The sequence below is a fragment of the Drosophila arizonae genome, chromosome 4 (genome assembly GCF_054131065.1).
Source record: "Drosophila arizonae isolate 15081-1271.41 chromosome 4, UAZ_ARI_1.0, whole genome shotgun sequence".
Taxonomy (NCBI): domain Eukaryota; kingdom Metazoa; phylum Arthropoda; class Insecta; order Diptera; family Drosophilidae; genus Drosophila; species Drosophila arizonae.
The window spans coordinates 22,776,010-22,794,629 of record NC_142924.1 but is presented as its reverse complement, the minus strand read 5'-3'; the positions used below and the strand labels follow the sequence as shown (position 1 = coordinate 22,794,629).

Below are 18,620 nucleotides of genomic sequence, written 5' to 3'. Positions count from 1 at the left end.
CAGTCGAGTGTGCTGCATTTAATGTAGGGGTTGCTCCCCCAATTGACAAGGCAAACAAATGAATGGGCGCCCTAAGGCACTGCGAATGTTTTTGGCAACATACTTTTATAAATGAGTGTGTGTGGGTGTTAGAACAAAGAGATAAAAGACAGCCAGACCAGAAAAATATATAGACTTTATCTCATTTATTTGATAGACTTAGAAATATGATATACAAATCTATATACTGCAGCATCTTAATGTTTTTCTTTCTGATTTATTATTTCTAAAATATTTTATAAATTCTTTATAAACAAAGCGAAAAATACTGATCAAAGAAGATAGCCTTTTAGCAGCTAACGTGTTTTAGCCATTTCCTAGTTCGCCCATTGTCGAGTTGCGTCGAGGCGAGTCGCTTCGGACCGAGAGGCAGCCATACAAGTGCAACAGCTGTCATGCCTCATGGCCAGGAGCAGGTGCAGCATGCTACGTGCAGCACATGGCGCGCACTGAAGCAGTCAGTCAGACAACTTCTTTTCATATTATTCTTTGCACATAAAAGTCTGTGTATACACAAGGCAGAGATCGGGCAGATGGATTGATGGTGGGCGGCATGCGGTGGGCGGTGCATTCAGCACCGTGCCATTTACACGCTGAGATTTCCGGCCAATGCCAATAAAAATATTTTGCCAATATTTTGCCTGAAACACACACACAAACGTCAAATCTTCTTCCAGATACATGCAATGCGTCAGCGAGCACATGAAGGAACTGAAGCCGTTCGGTGATGTGCCCGACAAGCTCTCGGTGCAAATCAAACGCTCCTTTGTAGCCACCCGCACCTACGGGCAGGCGCTGATTACCGCCGCTGAGGTCTCCAAGAAGGTATTGCAAGTAAGTGAATGCTGATTTCGATTTATAATATTTGTCTAATCGCAACTCTGACTACCTTTCCATTCAGATTCGACTCAATTCGGACTGCACCGGGGCGCTGACCAAAATGCAGCACTGCGGCGCCTGCAAGGGCTATACGGAAAAGCCCTGCACCAACTACTGCGTCAACGTGATCAAGGGCTGCCTGCACTACCTGCACGAGTTCGACACCGAGTGGGAGAACTTTGCCCTGGCCATGGATAAGGTGGCCGAACGCATGCTGGGCTCCTTCAACATTGTGATGGTTGTGGAGCCCATAAACATCAAAATCTCCGAGGCCATCATGAACTTCCAGGTGCGTTGAGTAGAGGAATAAAATAAAATTTAATTGGAAAAAAATGAGGTCAGATAGAGAGAGGATGATCCTACCCATCGACTCTCCCATTAAGTAGAGGAAAAGAAAGAGACTAATAGAAGATAACTAACTGAGGAGGAGAAGATAACTAATTGACCTTACCCATCTTCTCTCCTGTTTTGGAGAGGAATAGAGCTAAATATCAGTAGAAGAGAACTAACTGAGGGCAGTTAGAGAGAAGATGATCCTACCCATCGACTATCCCATTAAGTAGAAGAAAAGACTTAAAGAGACTAATAGAAGATAACTAACTGAAGGCAGAGAGAAAGAGAGGCTTACCCTACCCATCCTCTCTCCGCTTATGGAGAGGAATAGAAGACAACTAACTGAATGCAGTAAGAGAGAAGATGAGCCTACTCTGTTGAGGAGAGGAATTCTTTAATAGCAATAGAAGAGTGCTGAGGGCAGAGAGAGACAGGCTGATACTACTCTACTTTCCCGTTTTATTAAAATAGAAGAGAAGCAATTGAGGGCATAGAGAGAGAGAGAGAGAGAGAGAGAGAGAGAAGATGACGAATCAAATCACATTGTCACTTAGCCCAATTTCATTAAAGAGTATCTATTCGCTGATCGTTTAAGCACATAGTATATAATACTCGGCTAGAACTTAACTCGTTAGGCAAACAGCTGCCGACTTGTATTTTTATGGCCATTGAATTTAGTTTATAAATTATCTCATAAAGCTGTCCGCCTGGCAAGGCCCCAACTCATTTGAATAACTGACTAACCCGAACCCAATTCCCCAATATTAAGTATGGGAAAACCGATGAATAGTGTCAGCTGTGGGCTGGGTTCTGAATCTGATATCGCTAAATATTTAATATTCCATATTCAATATGCAATATTCAATTTTCGTTTTGTTCTCCTATCTTCATATTATTCGGTCTACTCCATATGCCATTTTATGGCTTTGATCCACAGATTCCGTGTTGTCTGTTCATTTACACAATTAAAAATAAAAAGCGGAAAATATTTACACTCATGAATATTGCGCAGAATTTATTGAATTTTGATTGCTGTAATATTTCAAGGCTCCAAATTTGTTCATTTTTCGGTTTTTGGTTTTCGGTTTTTCGATTTCTCGATTCGTGTGTTTTGTTTGCCATTTTAACGATTTATTTGCACAACATTTGGTTCCCATATGAATTTAATTTATATTTCCATTTAAAATTTATACATTTCTACTTTGTTTGTTGTTTATTTCGGTGTGTGTGTATGTGTGCTATATCTTTAGTTGTTGCTGTTGCGGCATTCTGTTTTTAATGTGTTTATTTTGTGTATTTTTTTTTGTCGGCCTCATAAAAGGCCAAACGGCGTAAGCAGAATAGTTTTTAATTTAATTCTTATTAGTTTTTTTCTTAGCATCTCAAAGCATTATTTTTTAGCAAATCACAGATTGCCAACAGCTCTTAGCTCCGGCGACTACAGTTAGTATTGTTTTATAGTTGGGATAGGCCAAGAGCCGCTTGTCGACTGCTGTTGCCTGCCAGTTAGATAAGACCTACTTAAACCTAACCCTAACCAGACCCTTAACTGTAAAAGGTAGTTGCTCGCAACTGTCTGTTTGTCTAGTCTGCAAACAACTTGAGGTAGTCAGCGTGTCAACAATTACCGCCCCTCGATAAAGTTGCGCTGATAAGACAGCCCAGACCGTCCAACGATTTATTGAGGGTCTCGTTGCTCATTGCATGAGTAGTAAATCAAACATATATGGTTTTCTTTGTATGACGTCCAGCTATAAATAGCTCTTGGCATGCGTCCATGCAATGCAACTGTAGAAATTATCTCAGCGAATCCTCAATTGTGGCGAGTTTCATTGACTATAGAAGGCATCACAAATTATTAGGGAATGCGTAATTTGATGGCAAATAGCTATCGATTAGAAAGAATATGCCTTTAAATACTGCTTTCATAGCTAATGAAGAACTCAATTTGATCTTGAGTTTAAAATATATACATATGTATTTTTAGATCGACACCAAGTCGAGGGTTCAATTAAAAAAAAAAGTGTTTTATAGTTACTAATTTTTATCGTTATATATAACAAAAAGTTACAAAAATGAACAATAACAATAATATATTAAAATGTACGCATTATTTACATTATGAAATAACTAAAAATAACATTCAAAGCAATAATAGTACATGTTTTTAAATAATAATAAAATAAATAATTATTTTCATTTGAATCAAATGGCAAATACAATTTTTATAAATAATTCATATAAATAAGCTAAGGTCTATAATTCCCAATATTTATAATAAAAATACTAGTATTAAATAAAGGTTAGCACACTGTTAAGTTTCCATATAGAGTGTATGGTAAGACTTTGCCTTGGTTGATTCACACAAGTCTTTCTAAAGCTCTTCGTTTCTATGCCATGATCTATAGCTTCGAACACTCTTTTTTTCCAGGACTCTGGTCAGGACATCACCAATCGTGTGTTCCAGGGCTGCGGCAAGCCTACCTTGGGACGCGCCAAGCGCTCAATTAGTCCCAAAATGCTGCTGGCGCCATCTGCCGCCGCCGTGCAGGAACTGCGTGCGCACAGCACGCCGGAAGCGGACACGTTGGACATCGATGCCACTTTGGATGAGGCGATTGTGCTGCGTGAGCGGCGAGCGGCCGAGCCCGGCTTGCAGGACTCATCGGCACAGCAGTCGCAAGAGCAGGGCGTGGCCAGTGGCAATGGAGGCGGCAACAGGCGTCAGCAGCAACGCCGCAAGCAGCAGCGACGCAAGCAACAGCAGCAGAACAGTCGCAACGACAACGACGACGACGATGGCGACAGCAACGGCGGCAGCAGGGAGCCCATTCTGGACAAGATTGTGCGGGACATTCGCCAGCGTGTGAAGGACTACAAGAAGTTCTGGTCGAACCTGCCGCACTCGATGTGCAGCAATGAGGACATCGCCACCTCATCCGATGTGGACGGCATGTGCTGGAATGGGCACACCATAGACAGGTGAGAGCTTGACAGGCTGACAGGTCCCAGCATCTGCTTATTAACGACTTTGCCTTCCCAGATATATGCACTCGGTAACCACAGAGCATGGCTCGAATCCTGAGTTTAGCGGCAATCCAGCGAGCGCTCGCCAAACTGCGCAGATGTCCACGCAGCTGTTCCATCTGAAGAACGCCATCAACCACTTGCGAAACGCCTACAATGGTCAGGATGTGGACTGGAGCGAGCAGGGTAAGTCAGCTGCGAACTGTGAGGAGTGTTGCATTCTAATTGTCGCTCTTGAATTGCAGAGGAACCATATATGGGCAGTGGTGCTGGCTCTGGCTCTGGGTCCGAGGATGACGAAGATGATGACGAAGGCTCTGGCCTAGGTCCGTTCGAGCCCAGCCACAAGCCGGACGTGGATCATCCGTCGGTGCGCGTCAATGCCGAGAATGACGATGATGAGGATACCAATCCGTCCGTTACCAGCCACACATCGCGTCCCAATGTGGATGATAAGAACCCGCTGGTGCACACCACGCATCTGGACCGCGATAATAACGATATAGATGATCCGCTCAACAGCCACAATATTGGGGATGACGAAGAAGACACCGTCCCCGACTCGTCGACAGGTAGCACCACAGGCACCTCCAGCGCACCGGAGAAGATGACGCTGCGAAGGGCTCTGGTCGTCTATCTGCTGCCCCTATATATGGCGTGGTTCGGCGGCGTATGCGCCGATTTGCTGTGATTTTACAAAACGCTGCCCCCAACGAAAGCGAAGCGAGCAAGCGAACAAGTGCAGCCGATGTGGAGCCCTTGACGCTCCACCGTCCGCTGCACGCCCACACCTCTCAGTCATTCATCCATGAAACAAAAATGTTATTAGAACTTCTTTTATACGAAATGCAAGTCCAAAATTTTATAAAAACTTTTGTCAAAGCAATGAAAAAGCAATGAGCAAAAATACGAAGCCCTCCCCAGCTCTGGCCAAGCCTCTCGAAAGGAGCCAGTTTATCGATTACTTATCGATAATTGCTGCCCTTTGGAAAGTGCTGTCCAACGTTGGCTAAATGAAAGGACGACGTAACGAGTCCCCTTACCACTCTCCCCCATTTAGAAGATTTAAGTCCATTAACCTAAGTCGTAAGCGCGAAATTCTAATCTGTAAGCGTGTGAGTATGCGTGAATGAACATGTCTGAATGAGCTATTGCGAGTGCCTGTGTGAGTGCCTGGTTATTTGTGATCGTTTAGCAAAAATTAACTATAAACATATAGCGTGCACTAAGCGAACTTATATTTGTATTATATTTATACATATTCTATACACATATACATACAACAAGCATATACGTAACAGTTGCCAGCAAATATTTTAACCATTTTGAATTAACACCCAGCGTAAGCAGCGATAACTAAATTCTAACTGTACTGAAATGTAATTTAGTAACTTAGTTGACCCTTCCCTCGTTTCAATTAAGATAATCGGATACACGGATTGGTTATATAATACACGCATTATATACTATATATATATACGATTGAAACACGTCCTTAGACGCATCTATTAACAGATCGGTTTTGAAGCAAGCGCATTTGTAACCCTAGCAGATAAAGCTTAAATATTTATGTATATTTATTTTTGAATTTTTTATAATTTTTAATAATTGTATTATTTTTATGTATGTATGTATTAAACGCAAATACAACAGTGAACAAACATTGAATAGAATATTAAAGTGAAAAAGATGAATTCATTGAGAAGCGCATTAAAACGTAAAGGCAAAATTTTACCTCCTATATAACTCGGCTGGTATTACACCGAACTGATATTTATTGTTAGCTCTACTGCTATTTTGGATTTATCACAAAAGGCACTTTTCGAAATTAATTACAGATACGAAGAACTTAGTCTGTGTGAATATTAAATTCAATCTCCACAAATCGAGAGCTCCAGACATTCAAATCGATGGGCTGGAAGGAGACTTCCAAATTTGGATGCTTTAGCTTTTTGAGTATCTGGAATAGAAAAATTCACATATAGACACAAATATTAGATCCTATTCCATTGCTATTGATCTATTTACCTCAGTTTGATCGCACTTCAGCAAGGTATTGTGCAGGTGAAGTGTGAGGGGCGAGGATATACTCCGCTTCTTCAACACTCGATCCAAGCACTCACTGCTCAGATCCAAGAACTGCCTATTCAACCGATTGCCCGATAGGTTAAGAATCTTTAGGGATTGGCTGGCACCAACCATGTCCCACAGCTGGGTAGCCGTTGGCAGTGCACGCATTTTCGTCAAATGCAATTCCTCTAGCTGCGGCAATGTGGCGCAGATTTTTTGCAGTTCCTTGGTCTCGATGTCGTCGTCGTGCAGCACAAGACGGCGCAGATTCGTCATGCTCATCATGACCTGGCTCACGCACGAGCTGCTCCAGAAGGCGTCGTGGAAGAGCAACGCCTTCACTCTGAGCGGTCGTAGCTTGCTCACCGTCTCCAGCAGATACTCGTAATAGTCGCGGGTATAAAAGGCCAGACGACGCAAGCGGGGCAACTGCAGCAGGTTGGGCATGAAGTCGCCCAGCAGGTGATGATCATCCATGACAAGCTCCTCCAGCGTAGAGCACTTCGATATGGGCAGCACATCGTCACCCATATTCGTGTTGTACCCGTAGTAAAGCAGAGTGAGCTTGCGCAACGGAATGGCGCTGAAAATCTGCTCAAATGTGGACGTGTCCAGGCTCTCGCAGCACAGTAGGTTCAGTTCCTGCAGCTGATCCCAGGCCCATATGTGTCGGCCAGTAGTGTTGCCAAGTAGTGTTAGTTGGCGTAGATTCGGAAAGAGCTGCGTCAACAATAACACCTTCTCGTCGGTCTCCTCTTCGCTCTCAAACCCCAGATCACAGTCGAGCGTCACCAATTTAGGAAATTCATACGCTCTCCATTTCTGTAGTAGCGCAATATCAGTTTGCTTGATTGTCAGATTCTGCAGCGAACTACTGGCGAGTTGGAGGAACTCCTCCATTTCGCTTGGCTGCTGCTCGAAACGTTCTAGCAGAGCCTGGTCCAAGTAGGCGACCCTGAGGTGCTCCCACTGGTACCGAACAACAGACCGCAGACTCTTGGAGATGTGCGCCAGGCTCACTTGGTCTTTAAGATTCACATATTTAAGGATGGTCAGCCAGCAATCGTCGTTGAGTTTGTCAAACATTTCAACTTTAAACAATTTTCATACAATTCAACAAAAATTGGGAACTATAAAAAAAGATGCCTACTCAAATATCTACAAAAATAAAAGCGTGCTGTTGACAATCAGCTGATAAAACTGCTTGTCAGAAAGTCAAGCAGTTTCGATTAGCACTGCTTGCGCGAGCAGTTGTGAGTCAATATCAATATGACGTCACAATTGATTCAAAAGAATGGACCGCCTTTAAATCTTTAAATCTTGTAGTTTCACATATGTTGTTACTATTTGTAAGTAGGCGCCTGAAGGCCTTCGTTGCTCTGGCTTAAAGCTTGTTATTTAGAATTATTTTTTTTGTAACAATAAATAAATAAATAGTAATTAGGATATAAATTAATATGCGTTATTCTGGCACAATATAATAAATGATACTACATTTAAGAATTAATAGTAATAAAATAATAATTTTAATATGACTCATTTCCAGTTCAAATTTCTTAGTATATAGAACTTCGTGACTTGTCGCTCGTTTTAAATTAGGAATGGAATATATACAAAGAACAGTTTAATTTCTAATTAATGTGAGTCGATAGCTAATGGTTATTTAGTTCCACTATAAATATCCACACGATTTCAGAAATAAAGTCTGGAATTTTTTTTTTTTACGTTTACGTACAATATCACTAACCATTGTTTTCTTTTCCACAGAGCTGTCGAAACTTTGAGGAAATTATAACTATTAATTAATTACAGTACTTATTTTTTACATATAGCAAATTTCAACTCTTGAGCTAATGTGCAATTCATTTAATTATCATAAATAGGCTTTAGAGTACAACGGAATAAAATAATAATTCTCTATTTTTAAGAACAGATGTGGATGGCAGCCCTGAAGGTAAAGCTTAGGTCTCAGAGATTGTTTAACCTAAATTAGTTATTGTTCTGCAACTGTGCTGAATTGTTGAATTGGCTCAACATGTACTGAGCCACTTACTGGAAATTGAAAATAATTTTGATGCGGATGTTGAGCCTTTTCTAAAAGTGAACTCAAAATATTTCTATATAGAAAGAAGGAGAAGAGTAACTTGGTTCGAAGCTCTGCACAATTACCAGGAATTAGGTGCGAATTTGGTCACATTTGAAAATAAAGATGATCTGGATGCTGTTATATTAAAATTAAGCACAAGACGATGCTATTGGATGAGCTTAACAAATCTTTCCACTAACTCCGCATTTATTTCCTTTACTAGCGGCCAGCAACCCAACATTACAAGATGGGGCTATGGGTAGCCAAATAACTGCTATAAGAGGGAACATTGCGTAGAGCTGGTGGCATATTATGGAAAGAAATTCTTTTATAACGACATCTGGTGCTCTCACCTATGCAACTTTATCTGTGAGACAAAACTGCCGACCCAAATAAATATTGTGGTATGGTGAAACATGAATTGAATACGATAAATATGTGTAAACAAAAAGCAAACAGTGACATGTGTATGGATTAATGATGAAAATATAATAAGACCTATGAATGTACAATGTACAATGTACAAATTATCAAGATGACTTGGGGTTGATATCCAAAATAGAACAAAAACAAAAATTGTATAAAATATGATCAATAAAAAATTACTCGCTTTAAGTTTGTTTTACAGGGGCCTACAACAAAGTTGCATTACTCTAGCTCTTTCAAGCTCTGAGATCGACACAGACAGTTGGGCAAGTCTAAATCGCTTTAGTTCTTCGCCGCCGATAAAGATAAAGAATATATATAGCTATATTTTATCTGCCTCGTTCTAATAGGTTGAGGGTATGTATACAAACAAATAAATACATAGATCCCAGCGGAAAGTCTTGTGCTCTTCTGTGGAGCTTCTTCGAAACAGAGCTATATTGCAAAGCTTATGAGGGAGCGACAAGCAGTATGCATATAGTTTGCTGGCAAGCTGTAACTCTTTTTAATACGGAAATTAACTCATAGATGGCGCCACCAGAGCAATCGATGAGCCTAATTTTACATTAGCAAATCACAACAATAACGTAGTTAGTTTACATTGATAACGAATTTTCTCTCTAATGTTTAGTGGAAAGTATTTGGTGTGCATGTATGTGGGGATTGAAATTCTTTTCGCAATGTACTTCTGTATAGCTCCCAGCTGTAACTAATCTTCGTGTTCGTCCAGATGTATTTTCTGAAGGTCCTCAGAAAGGGCATCAATGGCAGCATTGGTATCTGATGAATCTGGATCTAAGCTGTCAGATCCAGTCAAATCACTGTCATCTTCAAAGCGATTATCATCGCCCACATCCTTAATTAGGTCCAGTTCCAGATTCTGATTCTCACTCATGCATTTACCATTAAGTTGATTCAGCGTGTTCTCCAGCTTATTGGCCCGTTCCAACAGCAAGCCCAAGCGTTTGTCAATCTCTGCAAAAATATCCCCATTTAAGGGCGTCGCGGCCAGCTGTAGATCATTGTCAATCTCTGGCAATTGACTGTCGTCAGAATTGGCGACTTCCTCTTTATCCGGCGAAGACATGATATCGGTAAGTTCAAAATTGAGTATATCCTCAAATAAAATATAAGTTGATTTACAAATGTTAAATGTAAACAAATTTACGTCGGCCTGTGTACAAAATGTCATTTGACTACTTCATATAATACAGGCCTACTAAACTCTGCCGGAGACAGATAGACCGAACGAGCGAGAGAGGTCGAGAGCGAGTGAGAGAGGAGTTACAATAATTTTGCAACTACATATAAACTCAACAGCTGAGCAGCTGAGCATGTGAGCAGCACCCGAGACGATGCTCCAAACAATCTCTGGGAGCGATCAACGCATGGCGGCTTTTTCTTGTGTTTTTTTTTCAGTGGGTGCGCGAGCGGCAAACGGTAAACAACAGCTGCTGGCAGCGAAAAGCGACGAAAAACAAGAAAACTATAAGCTCGTTGAAAACGAACGACAATTACAAAAGAAAAAGTCAAAAAGTTGCCACAAGCTGCTGCTGCAAAGGCCAAGAGACCTGGAAGGCGACAGTAGAAAAGACAACAAGATACAAAAGTATCTTGCGAATGCGCGAATCTTCATTTTCATATTGAACAATTACGCAAGTGAGTTGCAAGTGAATTACGCAAATGACAAAATCTCTGCATTGCCATTAAATTAACTGAGACGCGGCTTTTTACCTCAAAGTGGCCATTAGTGCAACAGAGTGGGCTAAATATAGTGTTGTTATCAGTGATACTATCTGGCTCTCGGTACTTCAGACTTTCAAGTCGTTGGGAGTGATTCACTCCGAGTTCTGTTTGGCAATTAGGCGAAATACCAAAAGTAAACTAATTCGACGAGTTTACTTTGAGCAAGCGTATTTATTGGGCTCTCCTCTTCATTTCAACTCTTTAGAGATTTCTGCTGCTGCTCTGATGCTCTTTGTAGTTAGTACAAATGCTAGATGTCTCTGGCTTTAGGCTCTGTATATTCACAACTGTTTCAGCAAGGTGAAACCAGTTTTCCAGCAGCAGCAGCAACAGCTTTTTTCGATACTCCTCATCGTTATTTGCTTTTTCTTTCATTTTTTTGGCGCAGACACCGTATCGAAAAGTCAAATGTGAGCGCTTCTGTTTGTTATGTTAGTATAAGCTCAGCTGCTCTTATATGTAAGTGTTGTGTATGTTTGCCATGTGCCTAAGATTGGCTTCGACTGGTAGTTAGGAATATTATACAGTGAGTATTCAACGAGTAGTATGGGAATCATGAAACACACCATTGTCTACGAGGTATTTGGTTAACATAGTTGTTCTCTTTAAGAAATAACCTTGGAATTTCCTTTGCATTTTCAAAACAGAATAGATTCTGAAGAACATTCCGGTGCTATATTATTTCATCATAATAGGGATTGAGTCTGATAGCTGGATACATATAGTGGCCAATATACAATGCATAATATTTATTTAGTTATTTTATTACTTTAATTCTTTCGTTGCTATATTATATTGTAAATGAATTACAATATGTAAAGGAAAACTGAATAAGAAAATTTCGAATGCAAGCAGTGTTTATAGCAAGCAGACGCGTGGCAAGCAGTTGAAAATTGCCCAAGCAGGGTTCTGCTTTTCTGATATTGTTGTATCCCTGAAGAGCGAAAAGCACGACTAGAAAATACTTCGTACCAAATACTTCTGTGTGACTTCTTTGATGGCGTGTATCTTATTTTTGTCAAAAATCATGCTAAGCGTAAATATTATAACGAGTATTTAAAAATATTAAAAGAAGGACATGAGTATAATAAAGGAATTACAATATCTACACGAATACTACATTTCCAAAGAGGTCAAGAACAACTAGATTAATTTTCCTCAACAGAATTCTCTTTTTTACGATGTATACTAAGTATATTATAATTTTATTCAGTTGTTTTTTCGTGTTTATCTCTCTGTATAAAAGTACAAAATATTTATATATATATAGAGCATTAAGACTAAATATAGAACTAGAACTAAATTGAAAGAGAATTCGAACGTTTAGTAATCCTCGTCGCAGAAACAGCCATCTTTTGAGTTTTCCACAATCCAGTCGAGATATTTAGTGACTCTGGTGTAGACACCTGGGTAATTGGGTCGCGCACATCCATTGCCCCAGGAGACGATGCCGATCTGCTCGAAGCGCTTGTCGTCGGGCCGCAAGCGGACCAGAGGACCTCCCGAATCGCCCTGGCAGCTGTCGCGTCCGCCCACTCCCGGATAGCCGGAGCACATCATGTTCTTGGTGATCATCTTTTGTGTGTAGTTCGTTTGGGCCACGCACTCGTCGTTGTCCAACACTGGCACCTCCACCTCCTGCAGCAGGCACGAGGGCTTGCCGTCCTCCTTGAGCGTGCCCCAACCTGTGGCAATGGCACGCGTGCCCACGAACAAGTCGTCGCGCTTCTCCACGCGGGGCAAGCAGATGGGTCTGATGAAGCTGGTGATCGGCACGCGATCGTTAAGGCGCAGCAGGGCGATGTCATTGTCGAAATTGGAGAAGCTGAACTTCTGGCTGAAGGCGCGCAGCACAAAGCGCGTCTCCGGACGCTCCTTGTCATTGCAACGATCGTGCTCGCCGAAAGTCACCTTGATCATGAACCACATGAAGCCCTTGACGCAGTGCGCCGCCGTCAGCACGTAGCGATCGTTGATCAGCGTGCCACCGCAGTAGAATCGATTGAAGTAGCTCAGTCTGGCCATCCAGGGATACTCGCTGACGCCAGTTGTAGTGCCCCCGACGATCCTCGACTCGTCGTTGCGCTCCCCGCACCTGCAACAGTCGAAAAGCACAGAATGTGAGCGGACCTCAGTATATTATATATGTTTGTCATCCACTCCATCAAGCTGCTGACAATTGAGTGCACTGCGACCGACTGCACCAAACTCTTTTCGCAGTTCAATTATAGCATGCAGTGGCATTGTTCTCTACTCTAGTAAGGCATGATAAGCATTGAAGATGGGTAGCCATACTGACTTAGCACTGTAGGCCAGAAATCTAAATTCTAAACCAAATTATTGAAGGTCATCTTAAGTCATGAGCATAGACTCTTATCTAATTTAGGAGTTCATTTAGATTTCAATGCATTGCATTTTAGCATACTTAGAATAATAGATACACACCGTTTGTAGGATGTATGAACCCTGAAGGCCACCCGAACCACGCCTTCTTTATTGACTCATATAAGTCAATGTCCTTAAACACAAACTACATAATCTGTTTATACTTATTTAAATCATCCAATCTAAATCATCGTCTCACTAAACCTTCCTATCGGCGCCCAGTGTATTTATTAAATTTAAATTTATTGCATGAAACGAATAAGATTTTGTAGTGTTTTAATGTAAACTTTTTAAAATAAAAGAAATATAGGTAAATAATAGGCAAGTGAAGTCGTCCATACACATAAAATATTCCCTTAATGACATTTTACTTAAAGGCTTCAGATGTATTTCAGTTAATTTTTTGTATTTCATGTAGTAACAATTTGTATCTATTTTTTTTTTTTTGCAAGCCCTAACACAAAGAGATTCAAGCTTTTGTCGTTACATATCAGAGAATTTACTGAATAAATTTTGCAGACTGAACACAATATTTTATAAAGCAATTTATAACATAACTCTAAAACAAATATTTAAATTGAATAATGAATATTTAATAATGAACAATGCTTTAATCAAAATACATTTCCCAGCCAACACTTATTATATAATTATTTTCCTGATTCTATAATACTTTGATTTGCACCACAATTGAAGCAGAATTAGTTTCCTGTTCATTCCAGACGAAACTCAATTTTCCATGTTCATTTCATTGAAGGCAATCTTCGATGAGTAGTTCAGAGTTCAACAACCCAGCAAACCTCATTACCAATGCCGCAAAGAAAGTGTCAAAGTCTTTAACGAGCTGGCGTGCAACTGATTCGTTTTGCAGTTTTTCCGACATATTTGAAATGACATCGTTACATAAAACTGGTTTATAATTGCCAAAAACTGAAGTAAATGCATTCAAAAGAGGCACTGAGAAATGGAAAGAGATTGAGAGGCAGATTGATAAATGAAATGAGGGAGAGTGTGTGAGAGAGATGCAGAGAGGGGAAGAACAACCAGTTCTCTAAAGTCAGGCTATACAAACTTATATACTAAATATATTTTTTGGCCACAAATCAATCGTCTGCTTAAAACAACAACAATCTCGGGCTTGATATCTTTTTTTGGCGTTGCTTAACCGAGTCATTGCCCCAAAAATGGTGGCCAAGGAAAGGCAAGGCAAGGCAAAATTGAAGGCGTCCCGAAAGCCAGAGACATGCAAAAACAAAGACAATAAAAATCGGCGACCCAATTCAAAGAGAATGCGACGTTCCCTTTGCTAAATGCCAATGAACATATGACGCATGGGCCCTACCTGATATCTGAATACATATGAATTTATATATGTGTGTTTATATGTATATTTACCCATCTCATACAGTATATAAATACAATTCAGAGAACTGAAATATTTAAAATAGGCAAAGCTCTTATCAAAGCTTATGGAAATCAGACCCATTTAATTTGATATGCAAAAAAAAGTAAAAATAAATATAAAAGCTACAAAAAGAAGAACTAAAACGGGTTTGAGGCTTATACGATCAAAGTTTTGAAATGCTGAAGACGTTAGCCTACGTGACTAAGGAATGGGATTTATTCGTTCTTTTGGGTAAAAGTAGAAAACCTTTACAAAAAGAAAAACATCTGTATTGAAGTCTTAATGGTCATAAATTTTGATATGTTCGAAAATAAAAGTGAAAATCTGGAAGAGACTTTTTCACTTCACTCTGAAACTGACCTAAGCTAATTCGAGCTAGTCGAGTCTCTTGGAAAAGTTTAGTCGATCGTTAAAATTCCAAAGCTGGGTGTGCCGACAAACGCATTCTTAAGAACTCCCTGGAGTGAAGTGTCTCTGCATTCATGCAAGCTGTTTGGACTCCATCAATACCCTGGGGTACTTCAAAATGCCAATGCCAATGCCAATGTCGAGAGCCTAGAACCCATTGCAAATCCCCATTGGCAGCGCAAAGCACCACGGCAATGCAATTTGCACTTTGCCGCAGGCATCTCAGGAATGCCTTTCAAATCGACAACTCCAGAGTCAAGAACTGCGTAGCGTAGCAGAGCCACAAAGGTGGAGTTTGCCCCAAGTATGCCTCAGAATGTAACCAAGTGCAGAGCAGCGCCAAGCTCTGAGTTAATTTTCAATTTGATGTGTAAAATGGAAAGCCATAAAGACTAACATCATTATTTAGAAAGGCAATTCTCTTTGTTGCTGCTCTCATTATCAAAAGTTAAAATCACTTTATTTCTCGAAATTTCAATCTATGGATGATTAAACCCTATAAATATCCAATTGGTATTCGAAAATTACTTTCTAATTGGAACTACAAGCTGCTCAGCTTTTTGGTTTAAGCTGCATTCTAAATTTAAACAAAAATTTAACTGTCATTTAGACACAAAATAAAATTAATTAATTGATGGGAATTTGATGAAATTTTCGTGTATTAATTTTCTATAACAATCATGTGATATTTAATCTTTATATTAGGCTGATGTTGGGCTTACATCTGTTAAGTGATTTTCCAGTGGATCTCATTGAGCAGAGTAATCTTTCTTTAGTTTCGAATATTTTTATAATTTTATGGGGAATCGGAAAATTAAATAGAAGTTAATTAATGGCCTATTAACTACGCGTTGGGAGATTTTTGTTATACTAGTAAAAAAAAAAACTGAAAAGAAAATTTCCATTTATTATAAATTATGAGCCTGTATTGTATTCCTCATTGCTTAGCTTCAGCTCAAGCACAACAGAAAACTAAAGAATAATAATATGATACTCGCATTCCAAATTTAAAATTTTCATTTTTACCTTCAATTAAGAACACGAATTAGCTGAAGAAATTAGAAATGCTAGCCAACTTTTACCCCTTTAAGCCAACTGCCTTTGCTCATTTATTAATAAGATCTTCCTCAGTTCCAAACATAAGTATAGTCGGAACTAAAACTAGAATCTTTGCCGTTAGGCCACTTTTGTATAATTTGCATTAGTTTCGTCTTGCCCTCAGCGCTGACAGCTGAGTTGGGTTCATAATGGGGCACTTATTGAGCCATGTTTGGATTGTGTGCAACGGTGTGTGGCAAGCTCGCCACCTACATAAATATTCATAAGAGATGACATTTCCTGATGCTCGAGAAGATCTAGAGGAGTGCACTGATCGCGTGCAGTTGCCTCTTTAACTGTAAGCGCGATTTGTATGCCGTGACAGTGACACCCAATAAAATGCGGCCGGTTAACTAACTCGGCTAACTGGATGCCGTCAGTTGCAATCTTGAGTGGAACTGTTTTTTTCCCACCTGTACCCACCTGCAGGAACATGTCGGCGTTTGGCTGTGAGCCGCTGGCGAATTATTACGATTGAAGACGCCAAACCAATTCTTGATCGGATTTTGCCGGAACTGGTTTACTGGTTCACTGCCGTTGGAGTTGCCAGCAGCTCCGATTCCAACTCGCAGCTTCTTCGGCTGGTGTTGGCTGCCATATGCCTGATATTTGCCTGGTATGGAGGATGATGTTGCTGTCGTCGTTCTTGATGTGGCCCCACTTGGCGCTGTTGTTGGTGTTGTTGTTGCTTTTGCTGTTGCTGCTGTGCTTGTTGAGGCGGCGACAATGCAGGAAGCGATGGCCAATGCTAATGGCCAGTGATGTAAGTGGAGCAGCAGCCGCATCTTCAGCTCTAACTGGTTGGCCAACGATTTGTTGTTGCGCGCGTGCAATGATAGCTTAATGAGGCAGCTAAACGCTGGCTTCGACTCAACTCAACTCTTGTTACCGTTACAACAACTTGTAGATATTTTGTGATTTTTGGCTTCAGATTGGTTCATCGGGTGTATACCCATTCACCTCACTTATTAATTATGTTAATCACATGCATCCAATTCGTTTTGTATGGACTATTTCTCACTTTTCACACTCGTCCAGCACATAATTCAAACTGTCAACAAGTCGCGCCCAAACATACAGAATTTCTCGTTTCTGTCTTTCTGTCTGTCTTTCCTCTTATTGGATATTCTTTTGATATAACGGCTGTCGCGCTTCTCTGATTCTCCGACTCAGTCTCTTTCGGTTCGACCGCACACGCGAAAGTCTGCAAAGCGACTGATACCGCAGCCAATGCCTCGGCCACGATCTGCTGGCCAAGCCAAAGTTGCGCAGCCGACTGCGACACCGACGTCGGCGTCGACTTCGACGTAAACGTCAGAGTCAGAGTCAACGTCAACGTCTACGTCTACGTCAACGGCATCGCCGCTTGACTGGCAAACAACAAAGCAAAGAACAAGTCGCATTTTTGTTGGCCCGTTGCGTTCTCAATATGCTAATGTGACAGTTTGCTATGGTGTGCAGTCGCTCCTCCGGGTGAGAGTCTCCCGCTCCCTCTCTGTATCTGTCAGTCATTGTGTGTGTGTGCGTGTGCGTGTGCGTGCGTATGTGTGGCGCACTGTCTCTGGGGCTTTTCCTGAGGCTGGGGGTGGGGCTGTGCCTGTTCTTGTGCCTGGGCGGCATCGATTTAAAATTTTGTTTATTATGCCCACAACGTCAATACACAGCAAGAATTTAAATCAATTTAAATGCTTATCGAATGCGGCAATGGATTATTTTGATAGCCCATTTAATAGCCATTTCCTGAGCGGAGCAATACGCTTTTCTTGCCGGCTGACACACATTGAGTTAACAGAGAATCCAGATATCGTGATTTGCAAGTTTAAATATAATTTGATTGGCTTTGCGGGGGTTTTGCTCTGAAACTGAAAGAGTCTAATTTAAGACTCATAAAAGCTATAATAAAGTTGTATGAATAGTTATATTTTATACACTGCTCTATTTTTTGACAAACGCGTTGGATATTTTTTAAAGAGAAAATAAGTTGCTTAACTTATCCGCCGAGTAGCAGAAATTACAGTCCGAAATATTTGCAAGCTTGGAAGTATTTCTTGTATATAACCGTAGTATTCTAAATTTACCTTTTCATTTGCATTCCCAATTAACAAAATATGTTTAATCTATAATCTATTATAAATATTTAACAATAATTAATAAAATAAATTCCCTACTGCAATTTAGGAATGTTTCTCATTTGATCACACATAATATAATAAGTTATGCTTTTGTTTATACAAATAATAGAATTGATTTGTTGCTTTATTTTTTTGTTTCTTACCTCTTATAAATTATAATGATTTTACAAAAAATATATAACATAAAATAATACAAAAATAAAATCTCTTCTTATTATACGATATTTGAAGTATTTTAGTTTAAATTAAAAATATATATGTAAAGAATTTGGAATTAAAGTACATGCATATGAATAGCTTTTGGTAGAGTGCAAATTCAATAAAACTATATCATAAATTTGTATAATTCAGTTATGTCGGTGTTTTCGTTTGATATTTCCCTTGGAGTTTTCTTTTTTAAATTCAAAAAAGCTTTACGAATTGTCAAGCTTCCTCTACCTAGTCGGACGAAACAGCTTAAAGCCCAAATAGATTACTAATCCTCACCAATAATATCTATAGATATTTTAATATATTTTTAATATGATCCATGAACCAGTATTGTGCAGTCGTTTGCATTGGGCTATAATATTGTTTCTCCTTTATT

The 18,620-nt window shown here is 40.1% G+C and overlaps 4 protein-coding genes across 4 annotated transcripts in view; 2 read left to right on the top strand and 2 right to left on the bottom strand.

Moving 5' to 3' along the window:
- dlp (glypican dally-like) overlaps positions 1-5,983 on the top strand; it is a 45,065-nt gene extending 39,082 nt beyond the window's left edge. The window contains exons 4-8 of the mRNA XM_018007057.2: positions 717-873; positions 941-1,207; positions 3,683-4,233; positions 4,295-4,464; positions 4,524-5,983. Of these exons, the coding sequence (XP_017862546.2) occupies positions 717-873; positions 941-1,207; positions 3,683-4,233; positions 4,295-4,464; positions 4,524-4,969 (1,591 nt within the window). The 3' untranslated portion in view covers positions 4,970-5,983. The remainder of the gene's footprint in view (positions 1-716; positions 874-940; positions 1,208-3,682; positions 4,234-4,294; positions 4,465-4,523) is intronic.
- Positions 5,984-6,007: 24 nt separating this feature from the next.
- On the bottom strand, positions 6,008-7,551 carry LOC108613536 (uncharacterized). Its single transcript, XM_018007066.2, has 2 exons — positions 6,307-7,551; positions 6,008-6,238 (listed from the first exon to the last, which is right to left on the bottom strand). Exons 1-2 carry the CDS (start codon positions 7,432-7,434, stop codon positions 6,128-6,130), a joined length of 1,239 nt encoding a protein of 412 aa, XP_017862555.1. The 5' UTR covers positions 7,435-7,551; the 3' UTR covers positions 6,008-6,127.
- A 2,746-nt stretch (positions 7,552-10,297) lies between these two features.
- The window catches only part of ome (dipeptidyl peptidase 4 omega), an 84,734-nt gene continuing 76,411 nt past the window's right edge, over positions 10,298-18,620 (top strand). The window contains exon 1 of the mRNA XM_018007054.2: positions 10,298-10,519. The gene's annotated coding sequence lies outside the window, so the exon portion shown is untranslated. The remainder of the gene's footprint in view (positions 10,520-18,620) is intronic.
- On the bottom strand, positions 11,759-17,134 carry LOC108613537 (trypsin-7). Its single transcript, XM_018007067.2, has 2 exons — positions 16,326-17,134; positions 11,759-12,701 (listed from the first exon to the last, which is right to left on the bottom strand). Exons 1-2 carry the CDS (start codon positions 16,685-16,687, stop codon positions 11,930-11,932), a joined length of 1,134 nt encoding a protein of 377 aa, XP_017862556.1. The 5' UTR covers positions 16,688-17,134; the 3' UTR covers positions 11,759-11,929.

Coding starts and splice junctions, on each gene's coding strand:
- LOC108613536 (XM_018007066.2), bottom strand. CDS start 7,434: ATGTTTGACAAACTCAACGACGATTGCTGGCTGACCATCCTTAAATAT. Junction 6,239..6,306: donor TGAAGTGCGATCAAACTGAG/GTAAATAGATCA, acceptor TTTCTATTCCAG/ATACTCAAAAAGCTAAAGCA.
- LOC108613537 (XM_018007067.2), bottom strand. CDS start 16,687: ATGCGGCTGCTGCTCCACTTACATCACTGGCCATTAGCATTGGCCATC. Junction 12,702..16,325: donor ACGCCGACATGTTCCTGCAG/GTGGGTACAGGT, acceptor CGACTGTTGCAG/GTGCGGGGAGCGCAACGACG.